Here is a 13,834-nt window from a genome sequence, read left to right on the forward strand (position 1 = left end):
GGTCCTGTGATATCCTGAATGGAGAACCCAGACAAGAAGTGGACACATAGAAGTGCTTTTAGGGGACATTTGTGTTAAGTATTATATATAGCCTGGAATCCCACATTGCAAAAGTTATTCCTTATTCAATTCTCTTTCTGTTTTTCTAAATTGACATGGAGAAAGTGTCAGATTGGTGCTATAGAATGCCTTTAATCCCTCTCATCTCATTTTTCTAATAAATAGAGAATGAACCTCTACTCAAAGCCTTCGGCTGGCAACAGTGTAATAATGTCTATGAGAAATGATACCTATATTTCAGTTATGGCGATGATCAGTTTCCTGTTTAAACAAAAGCATTTAAGTTAAAGAGTCAATGTAAAGGAAAAGTTAAGTAATAGTGCAGGTACCAAAGTTAAGTAATAGGGCAGAATTTGCAAAGGTAGAATGTAGATGCCTGAGTTTGCTAATGAGAACACTGAAGACCCTCAGGTATGGGCGGGTGTGGAGCTGAGCACCCTGCAGGAACCTCCCACCACCACATCTCTATCCGTCTTCTTTTATAAATGCCCTCTACTGTCTTTTTGGCTTTAGCATTGCCCTTCTTTGTTTTAACCAGATCTCTTCTAAGCTAATATCAGAAGAAGGGAAGCTGAGCCGAGGGCTTAGCCCCAGGCCTTCTCTACCTCTCTCCCTCTGGGCTTGCCAGGCAGGCACACTGAGCTCTGTGCGGCAGGACTCCTGTGGAACCCGTAGATACAAACCCAGGAGAGCCACGTCTTCTGTCACTAGGGAACAGCTGCTCAGCCTCAGCACTTGAAGGGATGTCGAAAGCTTCAGAGTTTCCAGAAGCAGCTTCAGGTTGCCACCAACACATTTATTCCAGGAAAGGCTGAACACTTCCAGAGCAGAGAGGTGAATGGAAGCTTCAGCTAAAATGACAGCAACAAGAATAGCAACCATTTAGGGTTCTTTAGGGGTCCTAAGCCTTGAATTTGGGGAACCTAGGCTAGAGCAACATATTAACATAACAGATTCAGAAAGTTTTAGAGACTGGCTCTCCTGCCTGATATTTATGTTGTCTGTTTTTATTCCGAAGAAATGTTAGAAACCTTAGAAAGTAAAACTTAAGTGGAATTCACTATCAAGTGGGGTTTCTTTCCTTCACATTTAAGAAGGAGAAAGAGGCAAAGAGTTTGGACAGCTAGTCATCAGTCCCGGGGTGAGTCCCAGTTTTACGGATTCCACTGTAAAGTCACTGCTGAAATCCAGAGACAGGGCCAAGCCTCCCTTGACTCTGAAACACCAAAATGTATTTGTGTTTCCTTAAATGCAGTTACAGAGACAAAGGAAAGAAATAATGTATTTTGGAAAGATTTTTAAAAGGAAAATAAAAGATTTTTCTGCTTAATTATGTTTCCCCTAACATTAAAATTAACCAGAACAAGATACAGTAGTTAATTACACTTTAAATAATTTTGCCTTTTTTCTAAAAAATAAAATATTTTCAAAGGGCAAATATATATTCTTTTAAAATATCTAATAAGAAAACCCTTCCCAGTCATATGGTACAGAGACTTGTCAATAAGAAATGAAATTTTTTTCCTTATAAAAGTGATATAAATATATATTTACTTGATTTACTTTTTAATTCAAATCGAATGATAGACTTATGTTAGATGATGTAATTTAGTATAATATCTACTTGATTATGATCCATTGATTGTAATTGGAAAGAGCGGTGTCTTCTGATGACAGAAGATACAAAATTAAAAACAAAATTTTCTAAAAAATTATTCAACATTTTCCAACTAGAAAGCATATCTATGAAACATTGTGTTGTCCCCAAATTTATTTTTTGCAGAATCTTTCTAACTGAGCATTAGTCTGATCAATGGAATGTGTTGTGTGTATGCGTTTACTTAACCATTTTAAGGATTACAGACCCCTTTTAGAAGTTAATCTGTCTGTCTGTCTATCTATTCTATCTATCTATCTATCTATCTATCTATCTATCTATCTATCTATCTATCTATCTATCCACCTATCTACTTACTTAACTAATATGTAGAAATACCTAAAATGTGCTTTGGGTACTTAAGAATAAATGCAATCTTTGCCCTCAAGAAGATTACAATCTGGGAAAAATATGGACATTAAAAAACCACACTAAATAAGTACATAATTATAAATGCTGATAAAAAAATATAAAGAAGATACAGGGGTTTTTAATGTCTTAGAAGGGGATGTTTACAGTGAGACCTGAAGTCAGAGCTCCCCAGGAAAGAATGAGGAGTAGAAAATCCAGGAAACAGGAAGGCTTAGTGTTAGGAGAGAGCTCGATGATAAGAAGAAACTAAAAGAAGCCAACTGAGGCTGGGTTCAGGGAGCGAGGGGCAGAGTGGCTGAGACGTACTGGGGCCAGGTCACCCAGGCCTTTTTTGACAACGTGAAGGAATTTGGATTTTACCAGAGGTGTTACAGGCAGCCATTGGGTAGTGATAAGATCCAATTTATTTTTTAAATGGAATTTATAGACTCTGTCCCCATAATAATATTAACTAACATTGAATGAGTATCTACTATGTGCCAGGCACCTTTAATAAACTTCACATGCATTAACCCATTTAATTCTTACAACTCTACGAGATAGGATACAATTATTTTATTTTACATTTTGCAGATAAAAAAAACAAAGCACAGAGGTGATCAGTACCACAAGTCACAAGAACTAGAGCCAGGATTTGATTTCAGGCAGTCTGATTCCAGGTGCTTTGGAGCCAGAAAATGTACCACACAGTCTCCTAACAAAATAATTGCAGTCAATTCTAGGGAGTTCACAGCTCCCTTTCCCAAGCCTGACTATGGACTGACTCTCTGACCTGGGGAGGGGGAGATCCATGGTCTCCACTAAGAACTCCAGATCTGAAAGGTACATACCTGCTACTTTTTCTCATCCAGACACATGGGCAATGAGATAAGCAAAGCTGGGAGCAGTACATGGTCAGGACAAAGTCTATGTGGGCCGGACAAAATATTTGGGCTAAAAATGGGCACAAGAATATCCTAAATATAGAGTTTTTAGAATTTGGGGTAAATTATATTAATTTCTACTAATAGATATTAATAAATAGCTACTTATTATAGAATACATTAATTTTATTAATAATAGCCTTTGGTCCACATATAATTAATTTTTAAGGAAGTGTCAACTGACATAACACTTAGGAGGTCAGAGAGAAGGGCTGTTTTCATCGTAATCCAGGAAGCATCAGAATTCAACCACTCTGGTCTTGTGCACGTGTGCAAAAAAGTTAACCTACCTGGGGTGAGACTGCGCTCTCCCTAGAAAGGACTACTCGCAAGGTTGGCCCTTAGCCAACATCTGGGAAATCGGAATTTGGAAGTGTTCCCATCACTCCTCAACTGATAAGTGTGGTTCATTGTACCAATGGTGTCTGTGTACAGATAATGTGGTTTATGCTGAATGCCAGCTTTCCTTCTGGGAGTCTGCAATTTTGGTATGTGCTAAGCAAAGGGAGCCTGTGTGACCATCTCCCAATAAAAACCCTGGTCTTGAAGGTTCAGGCAAGCCTCCCAAGTAGACAATATTTCATGTGTGTCACCACAACTTGATGGAGGAATGGAGCGTGTCCCATCTACTGGGAGAGGACTCTTGGAAACTTGTGCCTCGTTTCCCCCTGACAGCACCCCATGCACCTTTCCCTTTGCTGATTTTGCTTTATAGCTTTATATCCTTTCATTGTAATAAATCTCAACAGTGAGCACAAACAAATGCTGAGACCTGCAAGTCATTCTAGTGGATCGCACGTGGCATCGGGACCCCTGCCAGGCAGCAGTGCCCGAAGCGCTAGTTGCCTTGGTGTATTTGGGGAAATACGGCAAAAATCCCTTGCCTCAAAATGTTTCTCTCTACTTGCTGGCAAGGCTCTTGCCCCCAAATAGGCAGAAATGTCAGAATCAGTAGACCCTTGATGTAGGCTGGGCTGTATCCATGACCTTCAGGCAGGCCCAGATTTCTGAGAGGACAGCAAACCCTGTTGGGAAGTAGATGCCAGGCAGTCGGCGAGGCTCGCACACTAGTAATTGCCTCCCTTTTCCCATAAGACAGGGATTCATATTGGCGCCTCATTGAAATTACATGTTACTATGGACATGGACCTCCAGAGTTGGTTATATACACTTTAGATTTTCAACGTTAAGTGTGCAAATGCCAGAGTTATTCACGTGCCCTTCAGAAGGTCACTTTTAAGAAAACGTATTTCCTGAAAAGAAGACAAACCAGTACTTTACACCTTTGCCTTGGAATGAAAGTCACATGTAGGGGAAGAGAGACACCGCCCTCCCAGGTATGACTGTACCGGCCTCCAGGGACCCTCTTACCAAGGGCGGTGAACGTCTCCCTTTCCAAAGCACAGCTGTTGATTAGTAACGACTTCAGCACTGGTAAAAAGCGGAGCCTGCTGAGTAGGTTTTCAGAAGAGCTGCCCACGTTTTTGTTGGCAGACAAATCCAATTCCTGAAGACTCGAGAGTAAAGGGATAACCTGGGCTGTTAAAATAGCAACAGTGACATGCTTTAGGCACCATCTCACAAATTCTTCTGGGTGTTTGTTTCCAACAGTCTTCTTGACTGGCAAGCCCAGGTCTCAGTAATCTGAGCCTGGCCCGCCCTTACACACTCTTACACACCACCCAAACCAACCACTCTTTCCAGAATGTAGCCTGGGCTCTTCTACTTCTAAGCCTCTCTCCAAGCTAGAAGTTAAAAGTAAAGACTCTGGAGACAGAACTAGGTTCTATTTCTGGCTTTGCTACTAAAGAACTGTGATTTTGGATAAGTTACTTAACTTCTCTGAACCTCAGTATTCTCAGTAGTAATAACAATTCTACCTCACAGGGTCATTAGGAAGATAAAACATTGGTAAATGTAAAGTATTTGGTACAGTGCCTGGCACACATTCACTGCTCAGTTAATGTTCAACATTATAATTCTTTTCTCAGAACATAAGTACCAGGAAAGCAGTGAATCGAGCACTCAGATGTCTGTAGGTGACAGCACTGGAGTGGGGGTCCTGACGGCCCTTGTGCCATAAGGTCACCCCTGCATCACCATCTTTCAGCTGCTTTTCCTGCCTCTAGGCCTTTGCCCTTGCCCTCTCCAGTGTGGGAAATGCAATATCCTGAGTTCTCCGTGGGGCCAGCTCACCTGCTTCGAGCCTGCCAGGGCCACCTAAGCCACAGTAACACTCTGATCACTCCCATATTGCCCTATTCTATTTTCCTCAAAGCACCCATCATGTGATGTTTTTGTTTGTGTGTGTGTGTGTCTTCTGATCTCCCTCATTGAAGGTGAGCTCTGCATGTAGGGGCTGCTTCAGCCACAGAGTGTGCATCGGAACCTGGAACATCTGAGGTACAAACGTTCGTGGGAAAGAGGACCAGAGAAGGAAAGGTGGAGGGAAGGAAAGGAAGGCAGGCACTTGTGATCTCGAGAGATGTAACAATTTCTTCCTGTTCTAACCCCCTTGGCACTTCTTATTTTGCCATGTAATTTGGATATTTATTGGTTTAATAAATATCAAACTGAAGCTTCTTTGCTGCGAATTTTCCTAAGCCCATGGCATGGTGCCTAGTATAATTAGATGATTAATCAGTAGTTGCTGGCTAAATGATCTATAATTCCATTTCTTTGGAGCTATCTAGAATGAGCGGATAAAAGAATGTTTAATTATTTGATAACATAAGGTGTTATGTATTTACTACATAATGCATCAACAGGATGTATTTTCATTTCCACTTTTTCAAAATTACACAGAAGGCAATTTGCTATAAGTTATTAAATAATCGTTAGCTTTTCAGGGCCATTCACCCACGTTGGTGGCTGTGAATCTAGATAAGAGGCTAATCCTGCTGTTACACTATGCTGGCTTTCTCTCTACTTCCCCGTTTGTAATAAACTTGGTGACACTAATGGAGTTGTTTCTGACCACCAGCGTAAGTTTAAAATATTCTCTTTCAGGGGCCACATTTGTCATTTACAGACATGTGTAGGAGGAATTTAGGTTCACCAACTTTTACTGGGCACTTACTACATGCCAAATACTATATTGGGGCACTCACAGGATTTTTATGGTTTGATCCTCCCGGTGATTTCATACACAGTAAATTTAAAGGTGCGTCTCAACTTTGCCAAGTTTTCAGACACACGCCAAGGCTCCAGAAGTCCTTGGCTCCACAGCACACACTTACTCAGTGATAACACGTCGCCTGTTGTTAGTGAGCACTGGTGAAGATCCAGGACCTCCAGACGTCCCAGCGTGGCCAGCTGAACTGGTGAGTCTTCAAAACCTCCGCCTAGCTCCTTGTTGCAGGAAAGGTCGAGTTTCCTCAGCTCACCCAAGTATCTAAAAGCAGCATCTACAAAGAAAGTAAAAATCTCATTCTGACATATCACAAGATGGTAGGACAGTGCGGAGCAGGGGAGGGGGCAGGTGTGCAGAAGGGAGAATAAGAAAATATTCCATAGTGACATAAGCCAGGGCAGAGGAATAAACGTAGACTTTCCAACAGCTAGCCTTCTTCAGACTCAACATGGCTTCGAACACGTAATGGTTTTGGTCAGAATCCTGCCCCTAATGGTTCTCCTGCTATACTCGAGCTTTGGCATTTTCATAGAATTCTAGACTTACTCAAACTGCCAGTGAGAAGGATATTACAGGCTCTGTAAGTTGAAGGGGAAAAACACGATTTCGTTATGTAGTCTACTTTGCCGTGGATGCTCCATATAGAAAAATAAGGTTTAACTGCAGATACCACTGAAGCCATCCTTTTTATCAGTACCAATTATTTCCCATTACTGACCAAAAAATGACGCTGACATTTTCAAAAGTAAGAAAAAATGGAGATTTTTAATAGCACAGAAACTTTTATTTTGCCTAGTATCTATCTCGAATTTAAAATATCCTGGCCTTTTCAGATTCAGCCATTTAAAAAGGTTATTTTTGTAATCATGAAAGTATATGCTCACTGTAAAAGAAAATGAATAACACTTAAAGAAGATATAAATTACCCATAATCTCACTTTCCAACATAACTATTGTTTATATTGCGTTGTATTTCCTGACAGTTTAAAATATTAAGTATAAAATTGTATATATAATTTTAAAATGAATTTATGTATAAAATTGTATATATAATTTTAAAATGAAATTATGTATAAAATAAACATACATTTGTGCATAGGTATATAAGCTTCACCCATTGCTAACTCACCCAATCCTTTGACACTCTTTTGTGATAATCCACATGACTGTAATTTCAGTACTTTCAGATTTGAGGTACATTTTAATCCCTGAGCAATACTGTTCAGACTGCCACCAATATTTCTGTTAATGGAAAGATCAAGTACTTCGAGACTTTGCAGCATCGGCAGCAACTGACCTAGAAGGAAGGGAATCCGAACAGAAAGAGCAACTCATTAAAAACGCAGGATCTGCGAGCCAGGCAGGCAGGTGGGGAGCTCAGCCTGGCGGTCATGTGACCCAGGATGGAATGAGCCCCTCTTTCAATTCAGGGTAAAACACAGCCAGCTTTGACTCCCAAGGTATTCAATCGTGGGCATTTTCTCTCTTTTTTTTTTTTTTTTTCTGGAAAGGACTCTTCCAAAACACTTACCCATAAACACCCCATCTTCTAATGTGAGAGCACAATCCACGAGCTCCAACGTTTGAATCTTGCTCCCTTCTTGGAACTTCTGGAGCATCAGAGGCAAGTTTCCTCCCACTTTGCTGTTCCAGGACAAATTCAGCTCTTCAAGCTCAGGCAATGCATTAAGTGCTTCGCCTGTTACAAAATGGTCCAAAAATTGATCATTAGTCTGCAAAGCAGGTAATTTGTTTCAAAAATCAGTCCTAACATTATTTACAGAGTGTCAAAGGTTGGCCAGGTGCTGGGTAGGTGTCAAGGAACAGAGAGAAGAAAAGGATTCATTTCCTGCCAGAAACTCTCATATTTACAGGCACAGTATATCTGGTTCCTCCAAAGGTCTGGAGCCATGCTTACAGGCAAAATTTTTTATAAAAAACTCCACCTGTCAGTAGGGTGGTTTTACTGAGTTTTTGTGGTGGTAAACATTTGACTAGTCCATCTACGTTCTCTCATCTACCCTCTACAGAAGTAGCATTGCTGAGAAGCTTGGCTAGAGGTAGAAGTGAGGCAAAGCCAGCCCCTGAGCCCCATAGTGGTAAAGCTCACTTTGACATCAAGAATGCCACATACAGCTGACCACTACACAGAAGAATTAATAATAGAGCATCAGGCCCTAGCAGCTCATAATGGCCCTGAAGCCTTTGTGGGTAGAGGAGGGTGCAGTGATAATGGGGTGAAACCTGACATTTCTGAAACCATCTCACACAAGGAAGCAACCACAGGCTACAGAGTGGAGGCTGGGGAAGAACGGGGTACGTGAAGTAGGAGATCAGCTCTAGGGAACGATTTTCTCTGCCTTGAGGAGAACAGGATGGGGAGCCACACACAGAAAATGTGCTTTCTTATCGTGCAATCTTAACACCAAACAAGAGTGCTGGACAGTCAAAGCTTTTCTTCTGCTGTCTACTACTGGGCTTGAACTTCTACCATTGGTTATTTATTGCATGGTTTAGCTGCCCAGGAGCTCCATGTTAAAATGCACATTCTTTTGGGGGTGGCTTTCTATAGCCCTGAAGCATCTTCCAGGATCAGGAAGAATGAGTATAAGATTGATTAGCTACGTCGGCAATGCTCATGGTACTAGAGTACTATGCATTTGCCATCTTGCACTATGCAAATGTAATAGGTGTAATAACATGGAAATGCCTCCTGATTTATGTCCTCTTATCAGTATACCAGTATTCCCCCTATACCTCATCTGCCATTAAGGAAGAGGAAAGCCTCTTCTGATGGGAGAAGAGAGGCAGAAGACTCTGGGAGAGGCAAAAGGCCACATGACATCAGACCGACAAAGGTGTACACTCTCTCCTGGACCAGATAAGCTTGGAGTGGGTCTCAGGGCATAAATTCCATTTCCTGCTCTCTTAAGGATAGAGGATCATGAAGATTAGGTAAATCAAAGAAAATAAAGAAACTACATTTTCTTTTCACTCCCGAATAACAGTGTGTTAAGTTTGTGACTCCGCTACACAATAACCAGCTTCTAACCAGTAGAGCTAAATTGCTCATGTAAAACCACAGAAAGGTAATTTTGGATTGAGGGAAGCGGGAAAGGAGGAACTCTCAATTACTGAGCACCTATTATGTGCCAGATATGTAGTAGATATGTTATAGAAATTATTTAACCCTCATAACAATTTTTTGAAGTGGATATCACCCCCATTTCAGAGATAAGAAAACCAAAGCTCAGAAAGTTTAAATAATTTGTCCATGGTCACAAAGATAATTAGAAGTGGGACTAGGATTTGAACCAGAATATGGCCAGATCTAAAATATACATAATGATTTTTCTCAGCTATCAGGAGGATGGGCCGGAGATCATCAGCTGACCCCTATTTTCAATGGAGAGAGGGATCACAAAGAAGACAATTGGCATGAATTGTGTTGTTTTTACAGAAATCTCTGCAGAGATGTAAATGATCAAAATACATCATCGAAATAAGAAACATTAGACCAAAAGAAGAATAAAGAAGTATGAATGACATCTAAAACTAGTAAAGCATTTGGGTTAGCATAACAGATTTTATCCTATTGATATTATTCTATGTTCAGCATATAAACTAACTAAATTGAGGTTCTACTTCTATTTAAACCATTTCTTTTAGTTGAAAAATTTTGTTTTGATCAATTTTTTAAATGGGAGTAGAAAAATAGAAGAGATTATTTTGGAATTGGAAAAGAATTCATATCTCCCCCAACTCCTCTCTTTTACAGATGAGATAACAGAGTGAGCAAATTTTACTATCTCCTCCATTTAAACTCCATGACAGCAGTTACCTGGTCAGCCCTGTTCCCTTCTCTATCCCAGGGCTTAGTACAACGTTAGGTACAGGTTACACAGCTCTCTAGAAATTATACCAGTGCTCAACACTGCATTGCATCATGCACAGTACTCTCATTCAGGAGCACTGGAGGGGGTGGAGACCCAGATAGTTTACCCTTGAGAGTTGGTCTGCAAAGGTGTTTTAAGTGAGTCTTTCATAAGAAGCATTCATCATACCCAGTGCTCGAACATCATCAGTGGTAAGTTTGCAACTACCCAGCCTCAGGCTCTTTAACTTGCTGACAACATGCATTTGCTCCGTGATTGAATGGAGAGTTCCACCTACGAAATCATTCCAGGAAATATCCAGTTTTTCCAAGTCTGGGAGAGATGGCAGCAAAGCAACTAGACATGAACAAAAGAAAATATAGATTTTCATATTTGTGATGTGTGGTAAATAGGGTTAATTGGCTTTTCGTATAAGATATAGTTTTACTCTGCAAGAGAACAGAGGGGGTGTGGGCATGTGGACTTCCAGCAAAGCAGGATCTCTCAGCCTTGCAATTGGGGAGATTGTGACATTTACACTTCCTGTTTCTTGGGGCATTTTCTATTTCTGCCAAATAACTGCATTCTGAAAACACAGGAGTATCTCCATAAAATTTCATAGGGCTTCCTTCATTGTAATGTAAATGGTAATTCTATTGTTACTGCCACTGTCACTGTATTGTGTATGCTAGTCTTTATTCTGCAAAACCCTCTGACATCGGTCACTCTGCAACCTATTTAATCCACAGGCTGATGGTCCAGGGACTGCTCTGTGGGCCAGGATTGCTGAGATTGATGGCGCCTGTTACCTTTTCCTTTTTATCTTGGTTACTTGGGTATCATCACTTTAAAAAGCTATGTTATACTTAAATGGACTTACGTATGGAGATTTAGACAGGCACGAAGTGTGATTGAAACCTTCTCTGAGTCTGCCATTACTCGTTAAAAGTGAAGTTACTCTCTGTGAAAAAGATCCTCAGAGGCCATCATTATCTCCTGAAGCAACGCGATGTGAGAGCAGAAATGCCAACATAGAAGGAGTAAAGCATCTTTGCTTTTAAATATGTCTTGAATGTTAAAAGGATGGCCCCAGTCAGAAACAGCATGCTGAGCTTCTATAGTGATAGGCACAGCATCTCCTGTCCTTCCAAAATTCTGAGGCCATGCTTAGGAGACAAAAATTATTTTCTTTTCACTAGCATTCAACATAAGTTAGCAATTTCGTATTGTTCACCATGATCCTAACTTTATAAATTATGAGTCTATTGACCACATTAAGAAAGGTAGTGTGTGTGTGGGTGGGGAAAGGCCAGGGTTCCTGGGGCCTACTCTCAGAGATGCGGATTCAGTGGGTTTGGGTTGGACTCAAGTGCCTGCATTTCCACAAGCTCGGCAGGTGATTCTGACACAGAGGCATTTGAGAAGCGCAGGCATGGTTAGAGATCTCTCTGAGAATTGTCTACAATATAATGGTGGGGATTTTAATTAAAAGTCAAGGACCCCTCATTCGAAATGCAGTTCTTTTGATACCTCTCTCTTGATAGACACATTTAATTTGATTAAAGGGTTGATTTAAGCATATGAAAAAAACAGGGAACAAAAGGTGGCAGTGGTGGCGTCCTTCACAGTTAAACTCCTGCTTACGTGTAAAAAGTGTAGATACTTTTGTGGACAGAAGGTGTAAGTAATAATTGCTGATAGTTATATTTTTCATTCCACAGATAACTAAATAATAGTAGTTATATTTTCATTCTACAGATGACTAAATAACACAATACTCCTTTAAATTCCCAAGAAGCTTCTGTTTTATGGCTGAGTTTCATGAGTTTATATCACATGCAAGAACAGATGTTTTTCAGGGAGCAAGAGACAATCAGTTGGGAGGTAAAACTGCTCAGGAAAAACAAACAAATGAAACTTCCTCCTAAACTCAGCTCAAATCTTTGAAGGTGGAGAAAGGATGAATTAGCTCGTTAAAAAAAAAAAAAATAGCGATGCAGCTGCTGTTTTGGGATTGTCTGGAGCCACCCAGCACACCTTGGGTTACCAAGTGAGTAGTGACTGTGTTTTGCCTGCTCTTCTCAATCTAAAGGCCGATTTTCTTCTGTGTGAACTCAACTGCATACAGACCCATTTCCCTCACATCCGCTGTTGATAACCTGCAGTTATTCAGGTCTAGACACTTGTCGACAGCCTTTTCACCCAGCTTCTGTAGAAACTGCTCATTTTTCTCCAAGCTGGATTCCAATTCCATTTCTGTAGTAACAGATGTATCTAGATTACAAGAATAAAGAGGAATTTTCTGTTAATGACAGATAGCAGAATGATCACAATAAAATAAGTGAAAAGACTGAAAATGACCCTGATCTGGGGAGTCCCTTGTGAAACCTCAACAGATGGAGAAGCATTTACCAAGGATGGAAACCTCTGTTCCTGCCTCCAGGTGCTCCACACTGACCACACCTCTGGTCCTTTTCTTACAAACAAGCCTAAGGTGGCTTTTCTTTCATGGGACGACCTGGGCTTCTCTGCCTGTGGACCCAGTTGTGTTCTTGACAAAAAGCTAAACTTGTTAGCACAGACAGCTCTAGTGAATGCAACTTCTCCGGAAAAGCACAGGTATTTGCCTCCCACCAAACAAGTGAAGAAGGGGAACGTTGCAATCACCACTGATGAGCTGTGGGGGAGAGAGAGAAACGCTTGCTGCTCATTCCATTCACCATTCAATTGACAAATCCTGAGAGAGCAGTGGCTGCACCAGCTTTTGTATTTTCTCAACTCCTGCTGGAGGATACATTCAGAAAGCTTCATTTGTCCTTCTAGTTATCATGGACCACTTATGTGACACCATCACCGAGTCCCTCTGTAATAACACTATACTAATGTGATATCACTAAAATAATACAATACCATGATTTTATCGAGCACCTATTGTGAACCAGTGCTTCCCTTACTGTATGTGCCAGTATTTTAAGATGCACATAAAACACATATTTTTGCAAGGAAAAATGAATATGGATGTACTACCAGTGACTTTAAGGAAGTTTTGTAAGTGAAGATGTACAATTTAAAACAAATACAAAGAGTATGCTAGAATTCAATAGGAAAGCATAAGTTATGAATGTGCAGTAATATTCTAGTAACTGACAAAAACTGAAGTATAAAACTACATGGCTAAAAAAATATATGCATATGTATTGGTACCAGTGAAAATTAAAAGATATATGATTACAGTAGAAATAAACTTAAACTAAAATATTAGTAATATAATAAAAGGTCCACCTCTCCTTCACAGAATGTCTTGTGATTTGCTGTTTTTAAGAAAACCACCTGTAAAGTGGAAATCTTCGCTGGTTCGTATTGCCACATGACACCAGCAGGAGGCAGCACCATCCACCATTTTACATCTTCACGCTGGCCTTCAGTTTTTATCACAGTATGTTGGACACAAGATATTTTATTTTGGGTAGAGTTGCCAGATTTAGGAAAAACGAAAACAATGTGTCTCATTAAATGTAAACTTAAGGTAAGCAAGGAACCATTTAGTAAAAGTATATCTCAAATGTTGCACTCATTTTATCTGGCAATCCTAGTTTTGGGTAGAGCAGAGGGGAGTTATGGATGGGAGATGGGGAGGGACTGCTTCTTACATGCCAGCGAGCACAGAACATTTTGTGTATACTTAATAAAAGGAGTCACAATTACACTGGTTCATACATTTGGAAACTGAGACTCAGAGAGACTTTTAGTTACTAAGCAGCAGGATCAGAATTTGAACTCAGAACAGTCTGCTCCAAAGCCCCTTATGTGTTTT

General features: G+C 40.4%; 1 protein-coding gene across 2 annotated transcripts in view; it reads right to left on the reverse strand.

The window, feature by feature from the left end:
- The window catches only part of LRRC31 (leucine rich repeat containing 31), a 21,729-nt gene that overhangs the window by 2,860 nt on the left and 5,035 nt on the right, over positions 1 to 13,834 (reverse strand). The window contains exons 2-8 of one of the 2 annotated variants that reach the window (XM_011380165.1): positions 12,151 to 12,294; positions 10,210 to 10,377; positions 7,677 to 7,844; positions 7,275 to 7,442; positions 6,252 to 6,419; positions 4,384 to 4,551; positions 744 to 911 (exon numbers count right to left, since the gene is read on the reverse strand). In XM_011380165.1, the coding sequence (XP_011378467.1) occupies positions 744 to 911; positions 4,384 to 4,551; positions 6,252 to 6,419; positions 7,275 to 7,442; positions 7,677 to 7,844; positions 10,210 to 10,377; positions 12,151 to 12,294 (1,152 nt within the window). The remainder of the gene's footprint in view (positions 1 to 743; positions 912 to 4,383; positions 4,552 to 6,251; positions 6,420 to 7,274; positions 7,443 to 7,676; positions 7,845 to 10,209; positions 10,378 to 12,150; positions 12,295 to 13,834) is intronic. The other variant, XM_011380173.1, reaches the window with a different exon arrangement.

This window comes from Pteropus vampyrus, unplaced genomic scaffold, assembly GCF_000151845.1.
Source record: "Pteropus vampyrus isolate Shadow unplaced genomic scaffold, Pvam_2.0 Scaffold12, whole genome shotgun sequence".
Classification (NCBI taxonomy): domain Eukaryota; kingdom Metazoa; phylum Chordata; class Mammalia; order Chiroptera; family Pteropodidae; genus Pteropus; species Pteropus vampyrus.